This window comes from Ambystoma mexicanum, chromosome 8, assembly GCF_040938575.1.
Source record: "Ambystoma mexicanum isolate Mex_15411 chromosome 8, UKY_AmexF1_1, whole genome shotgun sequence".
Taxonomy (NCBI): Eukaryota; Metazoa; Chordata; class Amphibia; order Caudata; family Ambystomatidae; genus Ambystoma; species Ambystoma mexicanum.
The window spans coordinates 1,621,539,216-1,621,557,527 of NC_090929.1; the positions used below are offsets into that span (position 1 = coordinate 1,621,539,216).

The window sequence follows — 18,312 nt, forward strand, 5'->3', positions numbered from 1 at the left end:
GGTTTGTTGAAGCTTTTGTTTTTTGTCGCTCAACATTTCCATCTAAACAAATTGCTGAAATCGAAATAAAAGGACATTTACATGTTTGCATGCATTTCACGTTTTTCTTTTTCCATCAGTGTTATTTATACTTGTATATTTTCTCTTAGATCAGCATTATGACGCTGCGGCTTTTTGAGCACCTGTTACAAAAGCCCAATGAGCACATTCTATACAACCTGGTGCTGAGAAACCTGGAGGAAAGAAACTACACCGACCATAGCCTTCCCTTCCCAGAAGATAAGGACGTGGTGGAGAACGGACAGATAGTTGGTGCTGTGTAAGTGTGTGTGTGTGTGTTTGTATGCCTTTAGTTGATATGTTCAACGACACTGATCCGGTAAAAAAAAGGATAATTTAAAAGATTTTATTCTTTACTTCACCGTATGTCACTTCTTTTTGCAACCATCTGTGCCAGTTTGAGCCTTCAAAACCAGATTAGGTTTTAAAGTCGCTGATTGCGGAATCTCAGAGTGTGCTCGTACGGCCTTCTCTTTTTTTTTTTTAAGATTGTTAGTGCCCAGAGATTTCAGTGTACATCACCGGCTACTATGGCCTTGGGCCCTTGTGATGCTCCATTTCTGTTTAAAGCACTTATGCTGTCTTGAACAGACCCAATTCAGCTGTGACTGAGAGATCTAGATATAAAGTTAAACCAGTGTGTTCTCCCACCCATAGATCTCTACGAATCCAAGTGATTTCACCACACACTCACACACACACATAACACACCCCCCACACATAACACACCCCCACACACATAACACACCCCCACACACACCCCCCCACACACACACCCCCCCACACACACATAACACACACACACCCCCACACACCCCCACACACACACACATAACACACACCCCCCTACACACACACACACATAACACCCCCACCAACATAAACAAACTCCACTTACCTTCATCTTCACGCTGGTTCCTGCAGCGCCATTTCCCTTTCACTTCCGTGATCGGGAACCGGCGCTACATGGACCTATTCTTCTTTTTTTTTTTTTTAAACGGACGGCTGGGGTGGTGTTCCCCCGCAGCCCCCGCTCACTATACCATAAAGTATAGTGAGCTGGGCAATGCGGGGGACACCCCCCGCAGCCCCTGTTTTTTTTTCAATGCTACCACCAAAGGATCGGTCCTTTGGTGTGCGATCCTTTGGTGGTAGCATTTTTAGAACTTTTGGTCGTTTCAACCTTTTTTTTTGGTCAATTCGACCTAAACCGATATCTACGCATGCACACACACTTTCTCTCTCAAGCTCCAGCTAGCACTCTCTTGCAAGCTCTCGTCCCACCTCATATCTCCTGTTCTCTATACTAGCGGGGTGTCCAGGGATGGAAACAGAGCCCCGTGTAATGAATCAGATGTGATTCCCAAGAACCCTGACCTGGGGACCCTTCTCATGTGGCCAGGGAAAGGCACATGCTTGCTGACCCTGGGGGGATGTTCTGTGGAAGGATCATATAAGAGGGGACTCGGGTCAGGAGAACTGGGAGAACCCTCTAATTAACTTCATTGATGCCTTTGATATAAAAAGTAACCAAAACATTGGGGACTTCAAGTCCCACAAATGCCCTAAGTACTGGAATGAAGAAGAGGGGCTCATAGGTGCAAAACTGAAGTCTAGTAGTTTTAATGACCCACACCTCAGCAGGATTTATTAATATTTAAAGCCCCCCTCAGGTGCAGGACATTAGAACAAGAAGGTGGAGCAGGAGTTGCCAGTTGCAGAAGCAGAGAAATGGAGCCGTGGATGTCGGCCCTCAGAGGGTCTTCGAGATTGATAACCTGAAGTGCAGATGTCGCGCAGGGGGGAAGCAGTGTTTTAGCAGGCTTTGCCCTTGAAGAGAGAGACTCTCCTTATTGCATGCTTTGTCCCGGTAGCTGGCGAGGAGCAAGAGAAGCTCCTTTCCCAATCGTTGTGGGCTGTGGGAAAACGACCAAAGGTATTCAGCTGTGCAGGAAGCCTCTGAAGAAGCAGAACTGGCAGCAGCAGCGGTTCCAGTGGTCGCGTATAAAGAAACTGGTGAGTTAACCTTTGTTGAGTTATCCTGGAACGCTCCGCCCCGGAACCAGATGTGCGGTCTGGACGACTCAATATGCCCTTTGACGGCTCCAGGCTGTTTGGCAGCAAGGCTGATGAAAGTTTGGAAAAGCTGCAGACTTTGAAAGCGGCGGCTAAATCTCTTAGAGGACAGCCTCATCACTCCTACCCGGGTTCATCATCATGGAGGGGTAAGTCCTTTCGATACAACTCCTCAGTTGGAAGAGGACAAGCCAGTCATAGAGGTCTGAGAAGATTCCCTCGTGGTGGATGAGGGAGAGGTATTAAGTCAGCCCAAACGGCAGCAGTTTTACCCGTAGCCGCTACTTCAGCCACCTCAAAATCACTCTGAGGCCTTGACTCACAACACCCCGGTGGGAGGCAGACTTTCTCAGCATCTGAAAGAATGGCGGGCATTACTTCAGATGTTTGGGCACTGGAAACCGTAGCCCAAGGTTACTGCCTTCCTTTTCAAAAAAGGCCTTGGGATCATCCACCAGGGAGCAACTCTTTGAAAGCTCCGGATCCGCTCCTTGTACAGGAAATGTTGACCTTGCTAGAGAAAAGTGCTATAGAACTGGTACCTGTGGCGGAGAGTAACAAGGGTTGGTACTACCCGTATTTTCTAATCTCTAAAAGGACAGAGGATTGAGACCCATCTTGGACTTCAGAAATTTGAATAAATTCCTCAGAAAGGACAATTTCAAGATGGTTACTCTTTCTCAGATCCTTCAGGCTCTCCAACTCCAAGACTTCATTGTGTCACTGGACCTTCAGGATGCCTAATTTCATGTGCCTATCCATCACAAGCACAGCGTAACTGAGATCGCGTATCAGTTTTCAGTTCTGCCATTTGGGCTGACCTCCGCCTCAAGGGTTTTCAACAAGCTAATGGCGGTGGTGGCAGCGAGTCTCAGGCTAGTGGGGATTCGCGTCTACTGCTACCTGGATGATTGGCTGATCAGGGCACGTTCACCCGAACAAGCCCGGGATCATCTCGGCGTAACCTGCCACTCTCTCCACAGACTGGGCTTCTCCCTCAATTACATGAAGTCCCACATGATACCATCTCAAGTCTCCAATTTATTGGGACAGTCCTGGATGCTTCCTCTGGGAAAGCCTCACGACCCGATGTGAGGGCTCAACACATTCTGCAGGTGCCCAGCATTTTCCGGCCTTTGATTTTTTGAGGTTGCTTGGTCTCATGGCATTTGGCATTTTCCTGGTGCCAGAGGCTTGCCCGAGAATGAGATTCCTCCAATGGGCTCTCAGGACTCGATGATCCCAATTCTCAGGCCGAATGTCAGACCACCTTCAAGTTCCGAGCGGAGTCGCACAGGACTTTCTGTGGTGGGCTTGCAAGGACAACATTCTGAAGGGAGAATCTTTTTGGCAGCCATGGCCGGAGATATCAGTAGTGACGGACGCCTCACTCACGGGGTTGGGAGTCCACGCCAACAAGCTGACAATCAGCGGTCGTTGGTCTCCATCTGAGTCCAAACTACACATCAATCTTTTGGAGCTGAGGGCTATCAGGCTATCACTGAAGGCCTTTCTGCCCTCTGTACGGGGAAATAATGTCCCAATTAAGACAACACAACAGTGGTGTAGGGTCACTACCACTGTGCAGAGAAGCAATGCTGCCCTGGTTCTGTGCAATTCAAGAAGGACTCTATCAACAGTTCACGTAGCTGGAGAGGAGAGCACAGCGGAGGACGCTCTGAACAGGCAGAGCACAGTCTCCCACGAGTGGGAACTAGCTCAGGATGTCCTTCTAGAGAACTTCACCCTTTGGGGAACCCCTCAAGTGGATCTGATTGTGACTAGTGTCAACCGGAAGTGTGAACTGTTTTGCTCCAGTGAATTTCCTCCAAGAGGAGCTCTAGGGGACGCGTTTGTAGTGGACTTAGAGTTTCCACTCCTTCACGTGTTTCCTCCAGTCCCCGTCATTCCTCACTTGATCAGGAGGTTGAGAAAGTTGGGGAAATCCAAATTGCCCCAGATTGGGCCAGGAGGACGTGGTAGCCAGACCTTTTGGACATGTCCATCTGCCCTCCAATACGTCTTCCACAAAGATGACCTTCTCTCGTGAGAGGATGGTTGGGTTCTCCACCCAGAGGTCAAGAATCTCAACCTTCGCACATGGTTTTTGAGAGGTTGAGATACTGGGATTGGGACCTCCTGGATGACGTAATCGAGATCTTGCTTTCGGCCAGAAGACCAGCAACGAAATCTTTGTACCACTGCTGTTGGAACAAGTTCAGCAGTTGGTACAGGGAAAAGAATATGGACCCCTTTCTTTGTGATACACCTATGGTACTTTCTTTTTTATTACATCTGGCGAATCTGGGGCTCCAGATTGGAACAATTAAAAAAAAAAAAAAAGATAGCAGGCACTCCTCTCCAGAAAGAACATGGCATCATAACCTGTTCTGAGATGAGAGTTTGCAGCACACGCTTTTTGCTCACTGTACCTTTCACAGATGGGAAATATCCATTTGCATATCAGTCTTTGTCCCGCCCACATGGACAGTCCAGCACCGAAATGCTATGGCAATTCCCCTCTGAACAAGAGTACCAACAGCAACCCTCTACACATGTTTCAGCCTTGTTGGGCCTCATCAGTGAGGTGAAGCTGTGCCTCTCTGAGCACAGTGAGCAGGGAGTCCACGTCTGGTTGCCCCCAGGTAACTTAGGGTGACCAACCCCAAGTAGTTTGCAAATATTTTTTTTTAAAAGGTAGCAGGCGCTGTGTTTTGGAACAATTAAAGGTTACCTGGCGGCTCTGTCTATTTTCAAGCGCTCTTCAGAAAAGGATTAATATTTTTAAATCCTTCCGATTGGTCAATTCCTAAAGGGTCTTACTTACGTATTCCCACCAGTTCCTTTCCAAGTGCCTATATGGGATCTTATCTTGGTGTTAAATTTCTAACATGTATCCCTTTTCAGCCAATACATTCATGCCCATTAAGGCTGTTAACTTTGAAAACTGTTTCACTAATAGCAATAACGTCAGCCCACAGGTAAGCCAGTTGCAGGAATTTTTGTGTAAACCTCCACATACTGTTTTCTATAAAGACAAGGTTGTTCTCAGGGTAAATCCTTATTTCGAGGGGATTGGGTCCTGCGACATATTCCATATCTATGACAGGTAATGTTCACAGCTGTGCTGCTTCAGAAAATCTTTGGCTCCTGCGTCGATGACGTCGATGCGCCGTCCCCGAGGACCTCCTCCGACGGCTGACGTCACCCGATGTGATAAGTAGGACGCACGACGCCCATAGCCTCAGTTCCGTTTTTTCCGCGAACGTGTTTGCTTCGTGAATCTCGGTACGCCTCGACTCGTTGGAGTTTGCTGTTTTCAATTCTCGGTTCGTTGAACCTGTTCAGTTTGTTGTGAAGACCTGTTCGGGGCGATGTCTTCAACCCCGCGTCCAGGCTTCAAGAAATGCGGGGACTGTGGGTCCAAGATGTCGGTCACGGACTCGCACGACGCCTGCCTCTGGTGCCTCGGGGAGGCCCACGATACGGACGACTGTGTCGACTGCCAGTCGCTCACGGCAAAGGCCTTGCGGGAACACAAGAAGAAGCTGTCGGTAGGCCGGGTGTCTAAGCCCCGGAAGTCGAGGTCTGCGGGGCTTTCGACGGATGACTCGAGCGGCGACTCTCCGCGTCATCGTCGGAGGTCCAGTGGGTCTCCTTCCAGGAGTCGGTCTCGCCACTCCTCTGCCTCTTCGAGGCATTCACGGAAGCGCTGGCATAGGTCACCTTCCCCATCCTCTTCCAAGGACTCCACCCCCCGGGCGGGTCGCTTATCCCTCCATGCAAGCGACACCGAGGAATGGGCTTCCTTCGGGAAGCAGATGCTAGCGATTCTTGAATCGCAGGGCACCGGTCCGTCCGCGCCTCCGAGTGGGGTCGGTCAGCACCGGTCGAGAGACACCGCTCGTACGCCTTCGGGCTCGGGTGGTCGGCACGGCTCGCGGGAGAGGTCCCGCTCGACAAGGGTAGCCGTTCTCGCCATGCCCGTTCCAGGACCCGGTCCTCGACGCGCTCGAGACCGCGTGATCCAGTGACGCCTCGAAGAAGACGTTGACGCCTGTGGCGCTGAGGTCGTCGACGATTTCTCTCGAAGCTCCGCCTCCGAGGGGGTCGTCGGCGCCTAGGTCGTCGAGAGATATGCTTGGAGCTCCGGCTTCGAGGCCTGTGTCGACGCGCCGATGCTGGCGGCGCTGCAGCTGACGTCGACGCCGATTCGCTCGACGTCGACGCCTTTTCTGTCGGCGCCGACTCGTTCGGCGCCCTCGACGCCTTTCGAGGCGGTGGTGTCAGAGGGGCCCCGTGGCACGGGGTTTGCCCCTAGAAAGGCTCTGGCTAAGGTCAGGCACTGCTTTGGTCCCCAGAGGTCTTCCTCTCCCCGCCTGGAGTACATTTCAGAGGGTGATGAAGGCTCTGATGGCGGCTTGGTTCCGGTTATGGTTCCAGATGAACTTATCTAAGTTTGATGACCTGCGGCAGTCGCTGCATGATGCCAGTGGACTGGACACCTCTCTCTTCATATCGGCGCCTTATGTCTCGGGTCACCGAGTACTTGGGTTGGTCAGCTCCCCCAGGGGAGTTAGTTCAGGATGATCTCACGGACATCCTTGATCTCGGTCCCCCCACTGACACGGTTTTGCCTTTTCATATGGCTCTGCAGAGAAGGGTGGCGGCGGCTTGGACTGCTCCGGAGAGTCTCCCGGCAGTGGGCAAGTCTTTGTCGCGAAAATACCGTCCAGCCAGTAGCGACCCCTGCTACTTGTCTAGGCACCCCACTCCGGAGAGTTTGGTGGTGCAGGCGGCTACGGCCCCGGCAAAGCAGGTGTCGTATCCTACCATCCCTCCGGATAGGGACGACAAACATTTTGACGGCTGGGCGAAGAAAGTGTTTTCTTCGGGGGGGTATGGCACTTCATGCGGCCAACTCCATATGTGCCTTGTCTCGTTCCACACACACTCTGTGGAACTGTGTTGCATTAGCCGCTGAACATATTCCCGAACGGGATTGTTTCCTTGCTATGGTTCAGGATGGCAAGGATGCCATGTGTGAGGCCGTTCAGTCGGGTTTGGACTCAGCCGGTCCATGGCGGCGAGCACCGTAATGCGCAGGTTTGCGTGGTTGCGGAAGTCTGGCTTCGCTCCTGATGTGCAGTCCCGGCTCCTCAACATGCCCTTTCACGGTGAACACCTTTTTGGCAGCAAGGCTGACGAGAGCCTTGAGAGGTTGCAGACCTCCAAAGCTGCAGCGAAGTCGTTGGGCGCTGCAGTTCGCCAACCTCCGCCTTTTCGTCCTAGGGGACAGCAATGGAGGGGAGGTTCCTTTCGCTATTACTCGTCCTTCAGTAAAGCGAGGGGAGCTAGCAGTCAAAGAGGCCATCGTAAGAGTGCCAGAGGTGGAAATAAAGGTACTCGAGGTGCCAAGGCCGTTCAGGCAGTTGCCTCTTTGCCCTCTGGCAACGCCGCAGCCGCTACCACTCAGTCATGAGGCCAGGTCCCATGGTTCGCCGGTTGGGGGAAGGCTGGCGCAGCATCTTGTAGAGTGGCAAGCCATTACTTCGGATGTGTGGGTTCTGGAGATCATAACCCACGGCTATTGTCTTCCTTTTCGGCAGAGGCCTCACGACAATCCACCAGGGAGCCTCTCTTTGAAGAGTCCGGATCCGCTCCTTGCGCAGGAAATTCAAGCCCTGCTGGAGAAAGGCACCATAGAACTGGTGCCTGTAGCGGAGAGGAACAAGGGATGGTATTCCCCTTATTTTTTGATAACGAAGAAAGTCTGGGGATTGAGACCCATCATGGACTTGCGCGATTTGAACAAACTCCTCAGGAAGGACAAGTTCAAGATGGTGACTCTTTCTCAAGTCCTCCAGGCCCTTCAACTTCAGGACTGGTTGGTGTCTCTCGACCTCAAGGATGCTTACTTGGGGGGGGGGGGGCGTGGCCAGCAGCGAGATGCGAAGGACGTGAGTCTTTCCTGCTCCCGCAGCCGCACCGAACATCCTGCCCAAATCGCCTGTTTCCTGTGGACTACTGGATCCAAAACGTCTTTGTCCGGTGCCGGACACCCTGGGGCACAACTGGTGCAAATTTGGCAGAAATCGCCCCTTGAATCCCAGAGCTGTGGGCACGAAGAGCTCTGAGCGAGCGCGGATCGGCCCGCCAAAGATGGCCACCTGCACGCAGTAATCAACTCACCGCGGCGAGAGAGCGGGGCTGTGCGGCGGTGAGACCCGGACCGCCGCCGGCTCTCCAAAGGCGGCGGAGGTGGAGCGCGGCTCCTGTGGAGGCTCCAACGTCGCTCCGGCCCACGGGCAGTAGCTGTTGGACTGATCGAGGGGATGAGAACACGGGACGTCCCGCCTGTGAACGGCGCTCTGGGTCCTGGCGTCCGGGCCCTGAGGCGGACCCCAGCGTAAGGTGAGAGCGGCAGGATCCCCCAGTGCTGGCCCGAGGAGGAGACTGAGATAGCCCGGGGCCCGGGGGCGACGGAGTCGGCGTGCGCCCGCTAGAGGCCCGCCTGCGGTGTGCTGTGGTGCGGCGCTCCGGCACCGGGTGCCCTGTTGCAAGAGGCCTGTGTTGCGGAGTGGGCCTCCGACCAACGGACGTTGAGGGGGCTTGGAGGAGGCCTGCGCTGCGTGGCGGCCGAGGCGCAACGCAAAGACAATTTCCACTCCCAGAGGGGGCCCACGGGAGCACAGCGCCCCACGCGAACTACAGCTGCGTGGGCCTTGCCCCGGTGCTCAACAGACCGTTCCTGGGGAAAGGCAGTGAAGTCGCATCACTGCCCGCCACTCCTCGCGTCCGCGACAGCCTCACACCACTGGGCCCGCGACGGGTTGGAGAGTCGCGTGCCTCCAGACCTGCCAGCAGCGCAACACCAGGCCCAGGGGCGGCGACCCCCCCCTCCATAAAGCGCGACACCACTGCACACAGCCCCCTGCCAGAAGCACAGGTATATCCAGAGGGCACCCAGACAAAGCAGCAAGTCTCACTGGTATCGGACTGGACACGAAGGGTCTCGTTCAGAGTGCTTACAGACCATAAAGAAGCGAGCGGACAAGGCACACACCGCCTGTTAACCTCCATCAGGAGACCACAACGCAAGGACTGTATCTACGAGGCACAACAGAAAGCATGGGGAAAGATAGAACGAAAAGGCTCCACACTCAGAGCAGAATGGACCAATATACAATAACCTCGCCGCAGGCCCTAGACCCCCACTCGCTATCTGCAGAGGAAGCAGAGACAGACAATGTAATCTCTCTGAAAGATGTAATGGCCGCCATTGCGGATTCCTGCACGTCCATGGAACAGAAGATGGACGGAATAAGTATGGATGTATCCCTCCTTAGGCACGACCTCCAAAAGCTAACGGCGCGCACCGGGGAGGCCAAACAACGCATCTCCACCAGAAGACGGGATTCACAACATGCGACAACAACTCCAGCACGTTACATCCAAACTCAAGGTGTTGGAGGACAGAATCGAAGACGGAGAAGGCAGGTCCTGGCGCAATAATGTGCGCATACTCGGTATTCCCGAGAAAGCGGAAGGCCCCTGTATGGAGTTGTTTCTGGAACAGATGTTCACCGACCTATTCGATCCAGACTCCTTTTCCAAGTTCTTTTCCATAGAAAGAGCGCACAGAATGCCATTTGGCAGGCCGGTGCCAGAGGCACCTCCACGTACAGTAATAGCTAGATTCTTAAACTTCAGAGATCGGGACGCTTTACTACAGCTCGCACGTGCCAAAGGCACGATCACCTTCAACAGCTCCAAAATCGCCTTCTTCCCCGATTACACCAGGGAAGTGCAGAAAGCAAGACAGTCCTTTGACCACCTCAAAAAGCAACTGCAAACAATGGGCGTGAAATACGGCCTGCTTTTTCCTGCTCAGCTCAAAATCTACCACAAAGGGACTACAGTTCACTTTAACGACCCCAAAGAGGCATGGCGCTGGGCTGAACAACACATAGGAGATTGGTCGGCCTCCAACAGCAGGAGTGGGAGGAACCACAGAACACCGCCTGACCAACAGCACGTATCTCGGCGGCCACCGGCTCAGGCCCCACCGGAGGACGGAGGGGGATGACCCCTGCCTCGGCCCACACCGTGCCCCGACACTCCGCAATAACAACGAGCTGAACCGTTGCCCCCACAGCAGCACACCTCAACGATCAATCCAAGGTAACTCACATTTGCTTAAAGCGGTTGCGGGAACGTCTCGTCTCCACACGTTAAAGCCCCCCCCCGACAAAGACAATCCACGTCCGCACTAGCAGTGGCAGTTCCCCCCCACTAGTTGCACCTCACGAGGGGGAGCCATCTGCACTTCTAATTCAGTTTGTTCTATGTGAGTTGTCCAGTTGACAACTTGTTTTTTCATGTTCGGGCGACCGATGCTTCTAGTTGGGAGGAGTATAGGGTGGGGGGTTATGGGTTTGTTATGTTTAGTTAAGGAATGGGCCAATCAAGTACGAAACACATTAAAGTCAAACTAGGGAGCAACAGCAAATCAACGCATTGAAACCCGGCGCCTGGCGCCGCCTCCTGTGGCACACACTTTCTCGTCCGTGATTAGTCATGGCAGCACGCAACACTAGGGCCAACATAGGCAGAACAATCAAATTCCTGGCTTGGAATGTCAATGGGCTCGGCAATGCAATCAAACGCCGACTAGTAGGGCAATACTTGAAAAGGCAAGCTCCAGATATAGTTTTTCTAGTTGAAACACACCTTGCAGGCACAGAATGTTCTTTATTCAAACGCACAAGCTACAGACTCGCACTCCATGCAGGCTTCACAATGGGCTCGCGTGGTGTCCTGATATTGATACACAAAAACCTCCCCTTCCACTTGCACACAGTGAGACAGGATACCGGAGGCAGGTACATATATGCGACGGGCACACTCTGGGGTAGCTCCCTCACATTGCTTGCTATCTATGCTCCACCAACTTTACGAACGCCACTACTGACTGACATTTCCCCCGTGATCACAGGCGACACCTCCAACATTACGATAATAGGAGGGGACTTTAACGAAGTCATGGACACAACCTTAGACCGCTCACACCTGCGTAATAGAAACCCTGGTGTTCACACCAAACTTGCCACATTCACGAATGCCCTGGGTCTGTGCGATGTATGGAAGGATCTCCACCCAGAGTCCAGGGAATACACCTTTCACTCTGGGGCCCATGCCTCGCTCTCCAGATTGGACTACTTCTTTATCCCATCAACTGACTTACACAGCACAAGAGGCATATATACTACCAAGAGGCATCTCCGATCACTCCCCGTTGGTGCTAGAAATTGCAACCTCTAGACCGTCCCCCCCGCCGAACTGGCGTCTGAATAACTACTATTTGGGTAATCCGGACCTGATAGAGAAGCTCCAAGATTCGACCGAAATATATTTTGAGTGAAACATGGAGTCTGCATCGAACCCAGGGTCACTATGGGAGGCGTACAAGGCAGTGCTGAGGGGGGAACTCATCTCATGGACGACCGCATATCGGAAACGGCACCTGCTTTAGGTACATGAGGCGGAACCTCAAGTAAGACTGGCAGAAGAATCACATATTACCCATGACACGCCCGAGACAAACCGAGCCCTACTCCGAGCACAGAAACTGCTCCAGAACACAGCACTTGACAACGCCAAACACGCACACACTGCAATGAGGGCACGAGTATATGAGACGGGTGATAAAGCTGGCAAGATGATAGCGTGGCTGGAACGTAAGGAGCAGGGGCGTAGCCATGTTCATCAGTTACAGGTGGGGAGCTAAGGTCCACTAGTGTCAGACCAAGACATATCCCGGGGTTTCGTGGACTACTATGCTGAGCTCTACAAGAAACCCACTGCCCGCATGGACACTTCAATAGTGGAGGGAATTAATTTCCCCACTTTGAACGAGACACAACTAGAATTGCTGGAGAAGGATATAACGGAAGACGAGGTGTCGTGTGCTATGTCTGCCCTCCAGACGGGCAAATGCCCAGGCCCAAACGGCTTCCCAATCGAATTGTGGCGGAAGGTGGGGTCCAGTGTAATAGCCCCTCACTTACTGAGAATGTACCAACACGCAAAAGAACGGGGCATCCTATCTCCAGACCTAAGAGAAGCCACAATAATTGTACTGCCCAAACCAGACAAGCCCCCCGACAACTGCAATTCATACCGGCCCATCTCACTTATTAACAGCGAAACCAAAATCCTAGCTAAGATACTGGCAGATCGTTTGCAACAGGTGATACCCTCTCTGATTCATCCGGACCAATGCGGCTTCATGCCCCAGAGATCGACACGGATGAACCTCCACAGACTGCATGCGGCACTGGAGAAAGCTGACAGTATACAAGGCCCGTTGGCCTTGCTGGCTACCGACTTCGAGAAGGCCTTTGACTCGGTGAGATGGGATGCCATCTGGCACATAATGGGGCGCATGGGGTTTGGCGGAAATTTTATGAGCTGGGTGCAACTACTGTATAGATGCCCGACAGCCAGGACTAGGGTTAATGGCTGGCAATTGGACCCCTTCAATCTGGGCAGAGGCACTAGGCAGGGCTGCCCTCTGTCAGCAATGATCTTCGCAATAGCCATCGAACCCCTGGCTATTCTCCTACGTGACACACCGCTCTGGGAGGGCTTCCGCTGGTCGGAGACATGGGAGGACAGAGTCACTCTACGCAGACGACCTGCTTATTTACTTGAAAGACCCATGTAACTCCTGTCACGAAGTAACACATATGCTGAAGAAATATGGAGCCTTCAGTGGCCTACGCGTGAACTGGTCCAAGTCCATCCTATTCCCCATGGGCAGCGTGGCAGCCGCGCGCCCCGCGGACTGCCCCTACCAGATCGCGACGGAGCACTTCAAATACCTAGGGGTAATTGTCACGAAACGTCTTACAGAGTATATTGGGCTGAACCTCCACCCAGTCGTGACGAGATTTGCAGAGGACACCCGCCATTGGACCTCCCTGCCACTAACACTGATGGGCAGAGCTGCCCTATTCAAAATGATCGCACTCCCCAGGTTTCCCTACATCCTGCAAAATGCACCGCTGCATATCCCACATCATGAATTCCTCAAGATGGACCGTAACCTCCGTAAACTGCTTTGGAGCGGTGGTCACCCACGGATTGCTCTCTCTACCCTTCAAAGGTCCATCTGGGAGGGCGGGATTGGGTTGCCTAGACTGCAGACTTATTACTGGGCCAGTCGGATGGCAGTGGTGAATGACATGCTTCATGGGGACAGAGACCTGCCGCACATCAAAAGGATCGATACTCGGTGTGGAGCCTCACCCTTGGAACTCCTGTATCGCGGTCGATGCCGCACACCAGCTCTCAACATGGACACCCATATCACACGCATCTGGACTGAAACACACCGCTACATAGGATGGGATGCAAAACTGTCTCTAGCTCAGCCTCTGTGGAACAACAGCCTTCTCCCCGAAATACAGAAGCTACCCAAATGGCCCGAGTGGGCCCGAAGCGGTATCGGCAGAATCGGAGACGTAATAAGGGGAGGGACAATGGCCCCGTTTGAAACACTGCACTCTGAATTCGCCCTCCCTCCCTCTGAGGTATACCACTATACTCAACTGAAACATGCAGTCCACGCACACCGGCAGATCTTCAACGATATTCCAGAGTGCACCCCCCTGGAACGCAACATCGTTCAGGATCAAATACAGCGGAAAGTCACCTCAACCATGTACCAAGTAATCACGGCCTTTGCCACGCCCGAACTGACCAGTCTAAAAGCTAGGTGGGAGCGCGACGTGGGCCCACTTCAACCCGAGGACTGGACAGAGGCCTTGATGTATCCCCGTGAAGTGGCCATCTCATCAAGACTTCGACTCGTCCAACTCAAAATCCTACACCGCATCTACTACCCTAGAGTGGCACTCTTCCGATGGGGCAGAACCCCGGACGCGCGATGCCTACGCTGCAAACTGGAGGAGGGAACTTTTTCATATCATATGGGAATGCGACAAAATACAGCAACTATGGAGGAAATGCTGCGACAAACTCGCCCGAGTCATAGGCAAGCCAGTACAATGGGGACCGGCCCAGCTCCTGTTAGGCATCTGTGATCTGACCCGCTATGAGAAATTCCTCTGGTCGACCGCAACAGCAGTCCTCAGAAGGAACATTGCGCAGCTATGAGGATCAGAAAGAACACCCTGCTATGACCAATGGGTCACAGAAGTGGACATTTGTGTGATAATGGAACGCAGGGTGTATGCAGCGAGGGGATGCCTGCAAAAAGCAGACAAAATTTGGCAGAGATGGGAAGAGGACAGCTAAGCCTCCGACGAGAGGTAACAAACAGGTTGAACTGAGCGGGCGAGGCGACGCCGGGTTGGCGAACCTGGCATGCACAAGCTGTTTCATGTGCTCCCTTATCGAAGACTTGATGGTCCCGTGGGCCAAGGCCCCATATTTCCCTTCCCCTTCTTTTCCCTGAAGTTGTTTTATCCCCCCCTTCTCCCTTTCCTCTCCCTATAAGTATAGATAAGTGTAATGTTAATTCATGTTTAAAATCAAATAAAGTCTTTGATTAAAAAAAAAAGGATACTTACTTCCATGTGCCGATCCATCCCAAGCACAAGAAGTACCTGAGGTTCGCGGTTGGCGACTCGCACTTTCAGTTTCGGGTCCTGCCGTTCGGATTGTCCTCCGCCCCAAGGGTTTTCACCAAGCTCATGGTGATAGTGGCAGCGCATCCCAGGAAAGGGGGATTCACGTCTACCCCTACCTAGACGATTGGTTGATCACGGGGAGCTCTCCCGAGCAAGTCCTGGATCATCTGTCCGTCACCTGCCACTCCCTTCACAGGCTGGGCTTCTCCCTCAATTTAAAGAAGTCCCATTTGACACCAACGCAGCGGCTCCAGTACAACGGAGCAGTGGTCGACACGTCCCTGGGACAGTGTTTTCCTCCTCAGGTGAGGGCTCTTCACATTCAGCAGATGGTGCACAAGTTTCATTTTGCCCAGGATCTCCCAGCGTCCGAGTTCTTGAGACTGCTCGGCCTCATGGCATCCTGCATTCTTCTGATGCCAGAGGCTCGTCTGCGGATGAGATCTTTGCAGTGGGCACTCAAGCTCCAGTGGTCTCAGTCCTCCGGCAGGCTGTCGGACCCTGTTCAGGTGCCACCTTCGGTGGCCCGGGACCTTCGGTGGTGGGCCGTCGAGGGCAATCTGATGAAGGGGGCCCCATTTTGGCTGCCCTGGCCGGAGGTGACGATCGTGACGGGCGCATCCCTCATGGGATGGGGAGCTCATGCCAACGAGTTGACAGTCAGCGGTCCTTGGTCTCCGTCGGAGTCCAGACTCCATATCAATCTGTTGGAGCTGAGGGCCGTCAGGCTAGCCCTGAAGGCTTTTCTGCCGACTGTGCGCAGAAAGAGTGTCCTGATTCTAACGGACAACACGGTGGCCATGCACTACCTCAACAAAAAGGGGGGGGGCAGGGTCACTTCCGCTGTGCAGGGAGGCGATGCAGCTCGAATTCTGGGCCATCCTACAGGAAGTTTCGATCTCGGCTGTTCATCTGGCCGGAGACGACAACGAGATGGCGGATGCTCTGAGCAGGCAGAGCTCGATCTCTCACGAGTGGGAGCTGGCTCAGGAGATTCTCCTGGAGATCTTCGCCCTTTGGGGGACCCCTCAAGTGGATCTCTTCAGCCTCCAGTGTCAACCGGAAGTGCGAAAGGTTTTGCTCGTGGGAATTTCCTCCAAAAGGAGCCTTGGGAGACGCGTTTGTGGTGGAGTGGTCATTCCCACTGCTGTATGCGTTTCCTCCAGACCCCGTCATCCCGCAAGTGCTGCGGAGGTTACGGAGGTTCGGTTCCTGGATGATCCTCATTGCTCCGGCATGGGCCCAGAGGACGTGGTACCCGGACCTTCTAGACTTGTCCATCAGCCCTCCACGTCGTCTCCCCTACCGAGACGATCTGCTCTCACGGGAGGGGGGGGTCAGGTTCTCCATCCAGAGGTCAGATCCCTCAATCTTCACGCTTGGCTTCTGAAAGGTTGAGGTATAAGGATTGGGACCTCCCTGAAGACGTGATGGAGGTGTTGCTCTCGGCCAGGCGGCCGGCAACTAAGTCTCTGTACCGTTGCCGTTGGAGAAGGTTCTGCGACTGGTGCAGAGTTCAGAATGTGGATCCTTTTGAATGTGACATTCCCATGGTTCTGTCTTTTTTGCTTTCTTTGGCCCACAGGGGCTTGCAAGTGGGGACCATTAAACGTTACCTGGCGGCACTGTCCATATTTAAGCACTCGTCTGAAGAGTGTTCCTATTTTAAAATTCCTTTAATTTCGCAGTTTTTGAAAGGGCTCACTAATGTGTTCCCTCCGTCACCTTTTCTGGTGCCAAGTTGGGATTTGAACCTTGTTCTTAAGTTTCTTATGGGTTCTCCGTTTGAGCCTTTACATTCTTGCCCTTTGAGGCTGTTAACTCTGAAAACTGTGTTTTTGGTTGCAGTTACTTCCGCTCGCAGAGTGAGTGAGTTACAGGCACTTTCAGTTAAGCCACCCTTCACTGTGTTTCATAAGGACGGGGTTGTCCTTAGAGTTCGTCCTTCTTTTCTTCCGAAGGTGGTTTCGGAATTTCATTTGAGCCAGAAGGTTGTTCTTCCGGCGTGCTATCCTCCTCCACATCCTGGTAAGGAAGAGGAGAGGCTCCATAGGCTTGATCCTAGGAGAGCGTTGAGCTTTTATATTTCGCGCATGTCCCGGGTCAGAGTAGACGATCAACTTTTCATTGGTTACGCTGGAAAGCGTTTGGGACAAGCTGTGACGAAACAGACTGTCTCGTTGGATTATTCTAGCTATCTGAGTGTTATCGCTTGGCGGGTAAGGATCCTCCGGCTGGCTTGCGGGCCCATTCTACCAGGGGAATGGTTGCGTCTACTGCTCTGCAGAGGGGAGTTCCTATTCATCACATCTGTGATGCAGCCACCTGGGCTTCAGTACATACTTTTGTATGTCACTACTCCCTCGATTCCATCAGAGGGCAAGATCTGGCCTTTGGCAAGGCAGTTCTCTATTCCGCAATTTTATTGGGCATGCTAAATTTGTATTCTAAATTCTGTCCCACCTCCTTGCTTGGTACTGCTTTGGGAGTCTGTCATAGATATGGAATACGTCGGAGGACCCAATCCCCTCGAAGAACAAGTTACTTTCTTACCTGGTAACGTTCTTTCGATGGGATGGTCCGACGACGTATTCCATATCGCTCCCTCCCGGCCTTCCCCGCTGCAGAATTTCTTTTGCGATTGCAGCTTGCGTTGCGCAAGGCCTTGTGTGTCTGACTGGCAGAAAACTGGTGGCACACGTTCTGGGAAAAAACTATAACTGAGGCTATGGGCGTCGTGCGTCCTACTTATCACATCGGGTGACGTCGGCCGTCGGAGGAGGTCCTCTGGGACGGCGCATCGACGTCATCGACGCAGGACGCAGACGCCAAAGATTTTCCGAAGCAGCACAGCTGTGGACATTAGCTGTCATAGATATGGAATACGTCGTCGGACCATCCCATCGAAAGAACGTTACCAGGTAAGAAAGTAACTTGTTCTTTCTACCTAAGGTAGTCTCCGGCTTTCACTTGTCGCAAAAGATCATTTCGCCAACTTTTTACCCACCTCTTCATCCTGGAAAGGAGGAGGAAAGATTACATAGGCTGGACCCAAAAAGGACTCTCAGCCTTTATACATCAAGAATTGCTAAAATTCATTAAATGACCAATTATTCATTGGCTATACAGGCCCTAAATTGGGTTTAGCTGTGACAAAACAGACCCTATCCAGATGGATGTAGCTGTTGCGCAGAGCATGGAGCAGTAGCACCTCACGTAGCTCTACCCCGAAACCTCACTCCACGGCCGCGCATGAGCAGTAAAGAGGGGCACTGATCCTCACATTTGACACGGCAGCTGTAGGAAGGTGAACGGCTCCTCTGAGTGAAGTTTGGAGCAGCTTTTACTTTGAATAGCCGAGATATCCCTGAGGTTGCTCCCAACAGGGCTGAACGAAAAACTGCAAATGGCGGCCGAGCTGCAGTGAAGGAGGAGGGGCAGCGTGGCGAAAACCGGCCTGCAACAGAGGGGAGAGTGACCGTGGGAAAGGTGACCAGAGTAAGAAAAGTGCAGGGTG

General features: G+C 52.8%; 1 protein-coding gene across 1 annotated transcript in view; it reads left to right on the plus strand.

Moving 5' to 3' along the window:
* The window catches only part of FHIP2A (FHF complex subunit HOOK interacting protein 2A), a 416,741-nt gene that overhangs the window by 288,760 nt on the left and 109,669 nt on the right, over nucleotides 1-18,312 (plus strand). Inside the window, exon 11 of the mRNA XM_069611895.1 lies at nucleotides 150-319. Coding sequence (XP_069467996.1) covers nucleotides 150-319 — 170 coding nt within the window. The remainder of the gene's footprint in view (nucleotides 1-149; nucleotides 320-18,312) is intronic.